The sequence below is a fragment of the Lactuca virosa genome, chromosome 1 (assembly GCF_052849685.1).
Source record: "Lactuca virosa cultivar CGN04683 chromosome 1, Lactuca_virosa_CGN04683_v6, whole genome shotgun sequence".
NCBI lineage: Eukaryota > Viridiplantae > Streptophyta > Magnoliopsida > Asterales > Asteraceae > Lactuca > Lactuca virosa.
This window is the reverse complement of record NC_136426.1, coordinates 180,792,327-180,805,956: the sequence shown is the minus strand read 5'-3', so window position 1 is coordinate 180,805,956 and position 13,630 is coordinate 180,792,327. Positions and strand designations below refer to the sequence as shown.

The 13,630-nt window shown below is 37.5% G+C and overlaps 1 protein-coding gene and 1 long non-coding RNA gene across 2 annotated transcripts; both read left to right on the top strand.

The window, feature by feature from the left end:
• The first annotated feature begins 7,272 nt into the window (after positions 1–7,272).
• On the top strand, positions 7,273–8,086 carry LOC145107615 (uncharacterized). The gene is made up of 2 exons (XR_013707908.1): positions 7,273–7,424; positions 7,511–8,086. It is a non-coding gene; the product is annotated as an uncharacterized LOC145107615 (long non-coding RNA).
• An 833-nt stretch (positions 8,087–8,919) lies between these two features.
• Positions 8,920–9,903, top strand: LOC145124766 (uncharacterized). Its single transcript, XM_079060229.1, has one exon. It carries the CDS (start codon positions 8,920–8,922, stop codon positions 9,901–9,903), a length of 984 nt encoding a protein of 327 aa, XP_078916355.1.
• Positions 9,904–13,630: the final 3,727 nt, after the last annotated feature.

The following is a 13,630-nucleotide window of genomic DNA, read 5'->3' as shown; positions in this document are numbered from 1 at the left end:
AGTTTCGGTCCTATTCGATGTGGTGATATGTTATGTTCAGGAGCGAAAGGTACTTGAATTATATGAAGCGAATGGATAAGTCTTTATTTACAAGGGAATTTGAATAGTTTTCAAAATTGGTAAGGTGGTCAAAGGATAAGATTTAAAAGGGCGCGTGAATTTGAAACAGCTACCAACCTTCACGCCGCCTGACACCTTTTCGGGGTAACAGTTGTCAACTCACTTTTTCAGGCGTCGATTCAGAAGATCGTGGAATGACTGCTCTGGATTTTTCTCTCTCATGGTAATGGTATAAAAGGTTCTCTCACTTCACTTTTACCTCTTTACCACTACCAAAATCACACAAGAACACTCCGGCGATTTCTCTTCATCTTCTTCATTCAAGCAACAACAATGGCAGATTCATCCTCCATTCAAGAGCACACCGCTTCATCTTCTCTGCTTACAATCAAGCCCAATCAGAAAATGATTGTTGACCCCAACCCATTTCGCTACGATTCCTACATGCTCCAAGTAGTTGAATGCCTCAAATATTCACCACTTGTGATTGCGCTAACCAAGGTGGAATCCGTTCCAATGTCACTACTGTCACAAGTCTACACAACTGCCTCTTACGATAAAAGCAAGGAAAGGATTTTCTTCGAGATTTTCGACCAAAAGACTTCCGTCTCCAAGGTTCGATTCTGCTCTCTGTTAGGGCTTGCATTTGATGCTTCTATGGTAAACCCAGATACCATCACTACCACTCATTTATTCACCATGTTCTATGATATGGGGTACACTGAGCTTCTTACCAGTGTAACGAAGTTCAAAAAGTCATGCCTTCCTCCTCAATGGAATGGCCTCTTTACCCTTCTTTTCAAAGCTTTTGCTGAGCGTGTCGCAGGATTACATGGTGCAAGAAAAGGATTCATGACCATTCTCCATGGTCTCTATCACGGTCTTAGCTTGGATTACATATCAATTCTATGGACTCAACTGGTGCAAAGCCTTAATTCAACATCTCTTCATTCTGAGATTTTGTGTGGTCGATTCTGGACGATTATCACACAAAGGGCGATCGAAAAGTTCAACATTCCAATCATGGCAGATTCTTTGAAAGTGTCGATTGCAACATTCCACACCACCAAGATCATCGTCACCGACCCAACAAAGTACGCATTTGTGGGTTCGGTTCCTAAGTCCATGTACCGGTGTGTCTCAGATGAAAGTAATGTCATTTCAGAATACAAGAAGATTCCTCCTAATGGACCGAGACCCTTAACACCCGAAATGCAGAAGTCCCTTGAGGAAGCTGATAAACCAGCTAAGAGGGGGAAGAAAGCTGACAAGCGAAAGGGAGAGAAGGAGGGTCAGTATTCTAATGTTGTCACGCCAAAGAAGCGCAAGTCCAAAAAAGTTGCTTCTTCTGCACCTAAAAGGCGAAAGGTGAAGAAGATGCCCAAGAAATCAAAGACCCCTTCAACCAGTGATTTAAATGAGAAGCTCGACAAGCTCATTGCTTCCTCATCCTATTCCTCTTCCTCATCTTCGTCTTACTCTGATGCAGCCGTCAAAGCTCTTGTTGAAACTCTACTAAAAGAGCATGAAGTTTCAATCCATAAGGAAACTGAAGCTGTCGAGGCCTCTACTCTATCCAGCAAGAAGGCTACTGAAGAAGTGGCCACACTCATTTCAGATGTGAGGGTATTTCTCGAGTCACTTCAAGCCGCTACTGTAACCAACGCCAATAAAGTCAATGCCACGATAGAATCTCTTTCAAATTCGCTTCAGGCTGAGAAAGATAAGTTTGATCTGGTCCGCGAGCCTCTTCAAACCAATCAGTCCACGCTCACCACCTCCATCAACTCCTGACTGGAAAAGCTTCAAGAAGATTTGGCCACCAAGAACAATATTATGGATGAGCTTGCTAGCCATACAACCTTGGTCAAGACCCAGTCTGTCAAACTCACACAGGCGCGAAGGGAGATTGATGATCTGAAATCGGAGAGAGCTGTCATAAAGAGTTTTGTAAGTGATGTACATGCTCTTTTCTCTAACGTCGTGGATGCTCATGATTCGGTTCTTACTTTGACTGTTCGACGACACTTGGCTGAGAAGCTACGCCCTGCCCTGGACATGTTAAGTCGAATTGAGGGTGTTCTGGAGCCGGTGGTCCCTCCGTAACAAGGGGGAGAAGGTGATCAAAATCCTCCAAAGCAAATCCCTACAACCGAATCTAAGGAACCATCCAAACCGAAAGTCACCACCGAACCACCGAAGGGTAATGAAGATGTTCTCAAAAGAAAGAATAGACACAAAGTTCTTGATGAAAATCTTCGGATATCGAGAGAAGAAGAAGAAAGGGAAGGAAAAGAGAAAGTAGCTCACGACACTTTGGAGAGTAGAAAAACACTCTTTCCAATGTGGACATTGGAGCGATTAATCAAGGAAACAATCGAATCTCCAAGCACACATTGGCTCGAACCGGTCATTTCTTTTGACCGAGAGAACTCCAAAGACTCGCAGTTCGATATGCCTATCACCCGAAGGGCATTTGTATTCCACTGCTTTGAACCAATCGCTTCCGTCCTATCTCCAGACCCGAAGGTTGACAGAGATTTAGTTGATTACTATCTTGCCTTCGCTCAACCTCAGTACCTGACCTTGAGTGCCCAGAAGATTACGACTGTCAGGGTTTTGAAACCAACTCCAGCAGGGAAATTCATCAATGTGAAGTTTAAGGTTACCTGAGGATCGGACAACTCGGTGCATATTATTTCTTTGGCAGATCTACCGAACCTAAACCCACACGACTGGATTTTGTTGAATAACATATTGCTCACTGATCAACAACAGTATGAGCCTATCATCGACCATATCAAGCAAATGTTAGTCTGCTACATTCACGAGGTAGCAAAGATGGATCAAGAGATCGCTACTACCCTGAGAAAGAAGCCAATTATCAAAACGATAGGGAAGTCAAGCGATGTCAACAAGATGCGAATGGGGAAGATAGACCCGAAGTTCCACACGGTCATGTTCACCCGAGGCGAAGGTCAAAAGTGTTTGTTCGCTCTTGTTGATAAACACCTGTTCTCCACAACATATTTGGAGCACATTCTTGATATTATACACATATGTAAGAAGAATAGTGAAGCTGATAAGAAAATTTTCACGGATATGCTTCGGTTGTACATTGATTTTCGTCAAACTCTTCTTGCCATTATACCGATGCTGTTCAATACTATTAAGAAATCTACTCTTACTCAACCGAAGTGAAGTCTCGCCTCAATTGACACAAAGAGGGGGATTGTTGAGTCCATAGTGTTGTGTCATGAGGCTTAGTATTTCAGTGCATTTTGTATACTCGGTCTGGGCTGTCCAGCCGTGTTTTGTATTTAGGGTTTAGTATAAATGATGCATGCATGCATCATTATTAGGGAGCTCCTTGAGTATTTTTCGTAATTACTTGTAACCTTAACAATACCTCTATAGTAGTAGTTCTCGTTGAACTCTTCTGAGGTTTTTGTCCTTTAATCATTAGACATCCTTTTGATTCGTTGTGTGTTATTTACTATTCTTGGTTTTCTTGTTAAGAATCTATTGATTATATTTATTATAGTTTCATCAATAAAGGTAACTGCCAAATCTAAATCAAAATAGTAACCACTAAAACAAAAAATATCTATGCAAGCTGTTATTTGAAATAACAACTTCATCCATATTCACATGTTTTACTTCATTTACATTTGAAACTCACATTTTTTATCAGCGAAAAATCAATTAACTCCAAAGCTCTAGAAGAATCTAGAGAAACAACACACACATAGAGTATGGACCAATTAAGATTACAACTAGATTTTCTATGCCATATCCAGAGAAATGATTGAAAGACAATATGAAAGAATAGAAGTAAGAACACTACATTTGTTGAAGAAAACCAGAGAGAATGTGTTGATAACTGTCATGATGCCAATTAAAGCTTACGCACATAGTGGAAGCTAAATTTGGAACGTATTTACAAATTTATAATCATTAAAATTGACATCAACTTCTCCTAACTAATCTCGAAAACAAAGAAGGAAAAAAAGAAAATTACAGAAATTAAATATTTTGTCATAAAACAGAATAAAACAAAGTACAAAAATAAGGTAAATTAGGGGAAAATTATACATATATATATATATATATATATATATATATATATATGTATGTATGTAAGTATATATATATATATATATATATATATATATATGTATGTGTATGTGTGTATATGTGTGCTTATGTATATGTATGTGTGTATATATGTATGTGTATGTGTGTATTTGACTATGTATGTGTATGTGTATATATGTGTGCATGTGTATCTAAGCGTATACACGGTTTTCTGTACATTTATATGATGTATAACTTTGTGAAAACAAAGAAATCAAAGTATAATGATGTTGTGAAAAAGATGAAACGAAAAAAACGACATTAAACCTTGAAAAATAGAAAAAAAAACCGTAGGTAATCCGTAGGTAAATACCTACAGATTACCTACGGATAACCTTTATCCGTAGGTATTTACCTACGGATTACCTACGGGTTTTTTTATTTTCAATTTTTCAAGGCTCTAATGTCATTTTTATCGTTACATTATTTTTACAACATCATTATACTTTAATTGCTTTGTTTTCACCAACTTATACATAACATAAACTTACATACAAAGGTATGCATCGTTAGAACCCATTACTCATTTACAACTTTATTATTCTTTTTTTTTATATAATATAAATGAAAGTTATTTTCTATACACAAATACAAATAAATACACACATTTACATACAAACCATATGTATGTATTACGTTAAGTATATCACATATTTGTTTAATGAGGTTAATTGCGGCTCAAGAACAAATATAAATAGCTTTTTGTATCATATATAGTAATGAGTTCTAATGATGCACGTTCTTCTACATACGTTTATATGATGTATATCTTTGTGAAAACAAAGCAATCAAAGTATAATGATGTTGTGAAAAAAATGAAACGAAAAAAACGACATTACACCTTGAAAAATAGAAAAAAAAACCGTAGGTAATCCGTAGGTAAATACCTACAGATTACCTACGGATAACCTTTATCCGTAGGTATTTACCTACGGATTACCTACGGTTTATTTTTTATTTTCAATTTTTCAAGGGTCTAATGTCAGTTTTATCGTTTCATTTTTTTCACAACATCATTATACTTTGATTGTTTTGTTTTCACCAACTTATACATAACATAAACTTACATACACATGTATGCATCGTTAGAACCCATTACTCATTTACAACTTTATTATTCTTTTTTTATATAATATAAATGAAAGTTATTTTCTATACACAATTACAAATAAATACACACATTTACATACAAACCATATGTATGTATTATGTTCAGTATATCACGTATTTGTTTAATGAGGTTAATTGTGGCTCAAGAACAAACATAAATAGCTTTTTGTATCATACATAGTAATGAGTTCTAATGATGCACATTCTTCTACATACATTTATATGATGTATAACTTTGTGAAAACAAAGCAATCAAAGTATAATGATGTTGTGAAAAAAAATGAAACGAAAAAAACGACATTACACCTTGAAAAATAGAACAAAAAAAACCGTAGGTAATCCGTAGCTAAATACCTACAGATTACCTACGGAAAACCTTTATCCGTAGGTAATCCGTAGGTATTTACCTACGGATTACCAACGTTTTTTTTTATTTCCAATTTTTCAAGGGTCTAATGTCATTTTTATCGTTTCATTTTTTTCACAACAAAATTATACTTTGATTGCTTTGTTTTCACCAACTTATACATAACATAAACTTACATACAAAGGTATGCATCGTTAGAACCCATTACTCATATGTATGTATTATGTTCAGTATATCACGTATTTGTTTAATGAAAAATGAAAAATGAAAAATGATGATAATTAAGGGAAATATGTATATTTGTATAAATAAGTGTATGTATGTATTTATTTATGTATGTATGTATGTGAGTATATGTATATATATTTTTGTATTTGTATGTGTGTAAATGTGTGCTTAAGGATATGTATCTGTGTATATATGTGTATGTGTGTATTTGAGTATGTCGTGTATATGTATGCATGCGTGTATGTGTATCTATGCGTATGCACGGTTTTATGTACATTTATATGATGTATAACTTTGTGAAAAACAAAGCAATCCAAGTATTATGATGTTGTGAAAAAAATGAAACGAAAAAAAACGACATTAGACCCTTGAAAAATAGAAAAAAAAAAAAAACCCCGTAGGTAATCCGTAGGTAAATACCTACGGATAACTACGGATAACCTTTATCCGTAGGTATTTTACCTACGGATTGCCTACGATTTTTTTTATTTTCTAATTTTTAAGGGAAAATATTGGTTTTTCAATTTCATTTTTTTCACAACTTCATTATTGTTTGATTTCTTTGTTTTCACCGACTTATACATAACATAAACTTACATACAAAGGTATACATATACTAATAGTACTAATAATAATAATTATTATTATAAACATAATGACAATATATAATAATCGTAACGAATGTGTTTTACACACAAACAAAAAAACAACGTTTAACACATCAATAAGGTAAAATAATATACATTTAATGTATGAATAATGAAAAATGATGATAATCAGGGGAAATATGTATATTTGTATAAGTAAATGTATGTATGTATTTATTTATGTATGTATGTATGTGAGTATATGTATATATATTTATGTATGTGTATGAGTGTATATGTGTGCTTATGGATATGTATCTGTGTATATATGTGTATGTGTGTATTTGAGTATGTACGTGTATGTGTATGCATATGTGTATGTGTATCTATGTGTATGCACGGTTTTATGTACATTTATATGATGTATAACTTTGTGAAAACAAATCAATAAAAGTATAATGATGTTGTGAAAAAAATGAAACGAAAAAAAAGACATTAGACCCTTGAAAAATAGAAAATAAAAAAAACTCGTTGGTAATCCGTAGGTAAATAACTACGGATTGCCTACGGAGAACCTTTATCCGTAGGCAATCCGTAGGTATTTTACCTACGGATTGCTTACGGTTTTGGATATGTATGTGTGTATATACACTATATTAATATTTATACACTATATTAATTATATTGAAAAAAAACATAGCTGATAATCTTCAAATTATATTTAATTATAATATAATACATCAATTTTTCAATTTGTTGATACCTACAAAATTCCTACATTTCCTTATACCTACAGAATTGCTACGCCCTCCTAAAACCCAAATTCCCGAGATTGCTCGTCGATCAAAATTACCCAAACAAAACCCTTGTTTACATCGGCGATTTCCGAAGCCTGCTGCAGCAAGCATCCGCCGGTGATTTTCGACTGATTTCAGGTAACCAATTCCAATTGGACTTTTGTGATTTCCGAACTCTGATTTCAGCGCACATCGGCAACCCACATTGACCAAAACGGTTGCAGGTTTTCCTCCAACATCGATGTCGCACACCACCTCCTAAGCTGCCCCGTACCACCACCGTCGCTGTACCATACTACCACTGTCGCTGCCCCATACCACCATTAGCGACACCCCATGTATGTATGTATGTCGATATCAGTTTGCTCACATTTCACAAATTTTGCCCCTGGAGAATCAATTTCAGTTTCTGTGATTTCAATTTTCTTTGTCAGCTATGCTTTCCATACTTGTAACTTGTCCATTGCAGGAGATTTCACAAATTTAGACCTAGAGAACTTGAATCATCAGTCTGCAGCAGTTCTGCATCAATACTTGTAACTTGTCCATGTGTAGAGCTCAAGTTAAGCTCCAAATTAGATACCCTTTCCTCTTCTGAATTCTGTGACCCTGTCCATATTTCTCTTCTTCGCGATTTAGAACTCATCAAGATCTGTAATGGAAGTATTCAACTATTTGGGATGGAATTTTCCTGTTCTCAATTTGCTACTTAGCTTATCTAGATGTTATTATTTCCCATCCGGTGTTACTTTTTCTGGATTTGGAATTTTACCCAAATGCAATCGTTGAAATTTTGCCTATTTGGACGATTTTACCCTTGATGTTTAGCTTTGAAAATGTGTTACTTTTTCTGGATTTGGTAATGTTTGCCTTAGTTTTGGTTGTTTGGCTTTGAAAATGTATCGCCCTTGTAAATCTTTGAAATTTTGCCTATTTGGACTATTTTACCCTTGATGCTCTAGCCCTTTCTAATAAATGTGTATTAGTATATACTTTATATTGTCAATTTGAAGTGTTGGAGTTTGGTGTTAAAGATCATCACTAGCCCAATAGAACAAATATTATCTAGAAGACTTTAGCTTGTTCTAGAACGCTCTAGAAGATTCTAGAACATTATGGAAGACTATGGAAGACTCCGGAATATACCGGAAGAGTCTAGAATACTCTAGAACGACATGGAAGACCCTGGAAGGTTATGGATCATTCTAGAAGACACTGGAGCAACCTAGACATCTCCAGAACATGGTAGAATATTCTAGAAACATATGGAAGCATATAGAGTATGTTAGATAGTTCTAGAGTTATCTAGTAGGTAGTAAGTGTATACTAGTATCTAGAACCTTCCTAAGAGGCCTATAAATAGGTGTGGAGCTCATTTGCTCCAAACCATCCAAGAAAGCCTCAAAAAGAGCAAAGTGTGTAGTAGTCTCACAAAGTGTAAGGTCTTCTTAAGTGTCTTAATAAAAGTCTTTTTGTTTCCCATACAAAGAGTCGTGTTCAACAATCTGGTATCAGAGCAAAGTTTCTTGATAGTGAGAACGAGTGATTCTCATTGTATCGTGAGTAGTTTGTGACTCTGCAAGTTTAGTGTCGAAACTAGCTTGTTTGGTATTACCGAGGTACTGCCAACACGATGGGTGATCTCCAAGTCGTCGGAGGAATCAAGAAACTCAACAACAACAACTACAAAACATGGGAAACATGTATGAAGTCCTACTTACAAGGACAAGATCTATGGGAGGTCGTTGGCGGAAGCGAAACCACGCCTCCGGAGGAAGATGTTAATGGCGCTCTACGCAAATGGAAAATCAAAGCAGGCAAAGCAATGTTTGCCTTGAAGACCACAATCGAAGAAGAGATGTTTGAGCATATTCGGGACGAGAACACACCGAAAGAAGCTTGGGACACGTTTGTGACGCTTTTCTCAAAGAAGAATGATACAAGACTACAACTTTTGGAGAACGAGCTATTATCAATCTCACAACGTGACATGACGATTGCTCAATATTTCCACAAGGTCAAGTCGATATGTCGGGAGATTACTGAACTAGATCCGCAATCCGTCATTACAGAAGCTCGAATAAAGAGGATCATCATCCATGGACTGATGCCGGAATATAGAAGCTTCGTTACTGCTGTACAAGGATGGCCCGTTCAACCATCACTTGTAGAGTTTGAGAATTTGTTGGCCAGCCAAGAAGCTATGGCTAAGCAAATGGGAGGCATCACGCTGAAGATTGAAGAAGAAGCACTCTACACAAGTAAAAGTCGGAGGAATTTCAAGCCACCTTCTAAAGAAGGATACAAAAATTCTGACAAAGGGAAGAGTCAGCCAGGAACCTCACAACCATGGAGATCTCAAAAGATCGACAATAAGAGTTCTCGGGGGAGGAGGTTCAAAGGCTACTGCAACAATTGTGGAAAGTGGGGCCACATGTCCAAAGATTGTTGGTCAAAGAAAAAGTCTGTGGAAAGCAATGTCGTAACTTCCAAAAAGGAAATAGAGGATGAATGGGATGCTGAGGCATTATGCGCCATAGAAGAAAACGAGTTGGCGCTCATGGCAATGATGGGAGATCGTATCAACTATGAGAATGACTGGATCATTGATTCATGATGCTCCAATCACATGACTGGTGATCAGAACAAACTACAAGATGTGAAGGAGTACAAAGGGAGTCGCATGGTACTTACAGCCAACAATGCACGACTTCCAATTGCTCAGATTGGCAAAACAACGATCATGCCTGGTAATAAATCTGACATGGTGTCACTACATAATGTCTATCACGTGCCAGGTATGAAGAAGAACTTGTTATCGGTATCGCAACTAACATCATCAGGAAACTACGTCTTGTTTGGCCCACAAGATGTGAAGGTCTGTCGAGATCTTAAAATATCAGAAAAGCCAACAATGGAAGGACGGAGAGTGGAGTCCGTCTATGTTCTCTCTGTAGAGTCTGCCTATGTAGATAAGACTTGTAAGAACGAGACAGCAGATTTATGGCATGCACGGCTGGGACATGTTGGTTATCACAAGTTGAAGGTAATAATGGAGAAATCCATGCTCAGTGGCTTACCTCAACTTGAAGTTAAAACAGATGTTGTTTGTGCTGGATGTCAGTATGGTAAAGCTCATCAATTACCATACAAGGAGTCAAATTTTAGAGCAAAGCCACTAGAGTTAATTCACTAGGATGTGTTCGGTCCAGTCAAGCAGACATCAATTAGCGGGATGCAGTACATGGTGACGTTCATTGATGATTATTCGAGATATGTGTGGGTTTTCTTCATGAAAGAAAAATCTGAAACATTCTCAAAGTTTCTAGAATTCAAGACAACGGTCGAAGGAGAAGTGAGAAAGAAGATTCGGTGTCAACGCTCAGACAATGGAGGAGAATACACCTCGGAAGAATTCAATAGCTATCTAAAAGAATGTGGTATACGTCATCAATTCACATGTGCCAACACACCTCAACAAAATGGTGTAGCTGAGAGAAAGAATCGACATCTTGCAGAAATTTGTCGAAGCATGCTACACGCGAAGAATGTCCCAGGAAGATTTTGGCCTGAAGCAATGCGAACTGCTGCCCATGTGATCAATAAACTTCCCCAACCAAGGTTAGGTTTCATTTCACCATTTGAGACACTATGGAACATGAAACCTCCTGTTAGCTACTTTCGAGTATTTGGTTGTGTCTGCTACGTATTTGTACCTAGTCATTTACGTAGCAAGTTTGACAAGAAAGCAGTCAGGTGTATATTTGTTGGATATGACAATCAAAGAAAAGGATGGAGGTGTTGTGATCCAACAAGAGGAAGATGCTACACTTCAAGAGATGTAGTGTTCGATGAAGCATCTTCATGGTGGTCCTTAGAGAAGAAAGTATTACCAGACTCGAAAAATATTGAAGAAGTTTTAAAACAAAAGATGGGGGAGCAAACTGCACACATTTGGTCAAGTGTTGATACACCTGAAGATCCGAGCGACACTGATGTCATTGAGCAAGAAGTAACTCAAACAAGTAATGCCGGTGAAAGGGAGACGCCGCCTCCACAACTTTGAAGGACAGAAAGAATCCGAAAGCCTAATCCCAAGTATGCTAATGCGGCTATTTTAGAAGACGGTGTTAAAGAGCCGGAGACATATGAAGAAGCAATTAAGAATAAAGCTTGGCAGAAGGCAATGGAAGAAGAAGTTACAGCCTTAAAGCAGAATCAAATGTGGGAACTGGTACCAAGACCAAGAGATATAAAACCCATTTCCTGCAAGTGGGTTTATAAATTAAAGCGACACACAGATGGATAAATTGAAAGATACAAGGCTCGTTTGGTGGCTCGAGGGTTCTCACAACAATATGGATTGGACTATGATGAAACATTTAGTCCAGTGGCGAAGATAACTACTGTACGGTTGCTGGTAGCTCTTGCAGCTAGTAAAGACTGGAAATTATGGCAGATGGATGTGAAGAATGCTTTCCTGCATGGAGAATTAGATCGGGAGATCTACATGAACCAACCAAAGGGATTTGAGGATGCAGTTAATCCCACTCATGTGTGCAAGCTGAGAAAAGCTCTTTACGGATTGAAGCAGGCACCAAGAGCCTGGTATGGTAAGATTGCTGAATTTCTTACCCGAAGTGGTTATTCAGTTGCACATGCAGACTCAAGCCTGTTCGTCAAAGAAAAAGAAGGGAAGTTGGCAATTGTGTTGGTTTATGTGGATGACTTGATCATCACCGGGGATGACGAAAGAGAAATCCATCAAACAAGAGAAAATCTATCGGTGCGATTCCAAATGAAAGAGTTGGGGGAGCTTAAACACTTCTTGGGGTTAGAAGTTGATCGTACAAAGGAAGGGTTGTTCCTCTGCCAACAAAAGTATATAAGAGATATACTTCAAAAGTTTGGCATGTTGGAGTGTACGCCAGTATCAACACCAATAGAGCCAAATACCAAGATATGTGCTCATGAAGGAAAAGAGTTGGACGATGGAATGATGTATCGACAACTAGTAGGTAGTCTTATCTACCTAACTTTATCTCGGCCTGACATTGCTTATGCAGTTGGAGTTATGAGTCGATACATGCAAAATCCGAAGAAACCTCATTTGGATGCTGCCCGACGGATCTTAAGATATGTCAAAGGTACAATTGACTATGGTCTCTTGTATAAAAAAGGAGAAGACTGCAAGTTGGTTGGATATTGTGATGCTGACTATGCAGGAGACCATGATACCCGAAGATCAACCACTGGGTATGTGTTCAAGCTTTGGTCGGGGCCAATATCATGGTGTAGTAAAAGACAACCAACGGTATCATTGTCAACCACAGAAGCGGAGTACAAAGCAGCGGCCGTAGCAGCTCAAGAAAGTACATGGTTGGTACTCCTAATGGAGGACTTACATCAAAAAGTTGACTATGTGGTACCACTTCACTGGGATAACCAATCTGCAATTCGGCTGGCAGAAAATCCAGTATTTCATGCTAGAACAAAGCATGTGGAAGTGCATTATCACTTTATCAGAGAGAAAGTCTTGATTGAAGAAATTGAGATGCGACAGATCAAGACCGATGACCAAATAGCAGACTTGTTCACCAAAGGACTGAGTATTGGAAAATGTGAAGGTTTTCGCTGTCAGCTTAACATGGTACGAAGAATGAGGGCTACTGTTGAGGGGGAGTGTTAAAGATCATCACTAGCCCAATAGAACAAATATTATCTAGAAGACTTTAGCTTGTTCTAGAACGCTCTAGAAGATTCTAGAACATTATGGAAGACTATGGAAGACTCCGGAATATACCGGAAGAGTCTAGAATACTCTAGAACGACATGGAAGACCCTAGAAGGTTATGGATCATTCTAGAAGACACTGGAGCAACTTAGACCTCTCCAGAACATGGTAGAATATTCTAGAAACATATGGAAGCATATAGAGTATGTTAGATAGTTCTAGAGTTATCTAGTAGGTAGTAAGTGTATACTAGTATCTAGAACCTTACTAAGAGGCCTATAAATAGGTGTGGAGCTCATTTGCTCCAAACCATCCAAGAAAGCCTCAAATAGAGCAAAGTGTGTAGTAGTCTCACAAAGTGTAAGGTCTTCTTAAGTTTCTTAATAAAAGTCTTTTTGTTTCCCATACAAAGAGTCGTGTTCAACATTTGGTTTTAAAGAATATCAAAGGGATTGCTTTGCTAGACGATTATGCCCTCTGAAGTTGATTGCCTTAAGCCCTAAACTTGGCTCTGTTGCAATTTTAAAAATATTTTGGTGTCAGAGACATATTTCCTTATTTCTATTTTTGACAATAGATCCCAAGAGTATTTGTTTCGGTTTTAAAATTA

What these genes read in the sequence shown, in the direction of transcription:
- LOC145124766 (XM_079060229.1), top strand. Translation starts at nt 8,920, where the DNA reads ATGGGTGATCTCCAAGTCGTCGGAGGAATCAAGAAACTCAACAACAAC.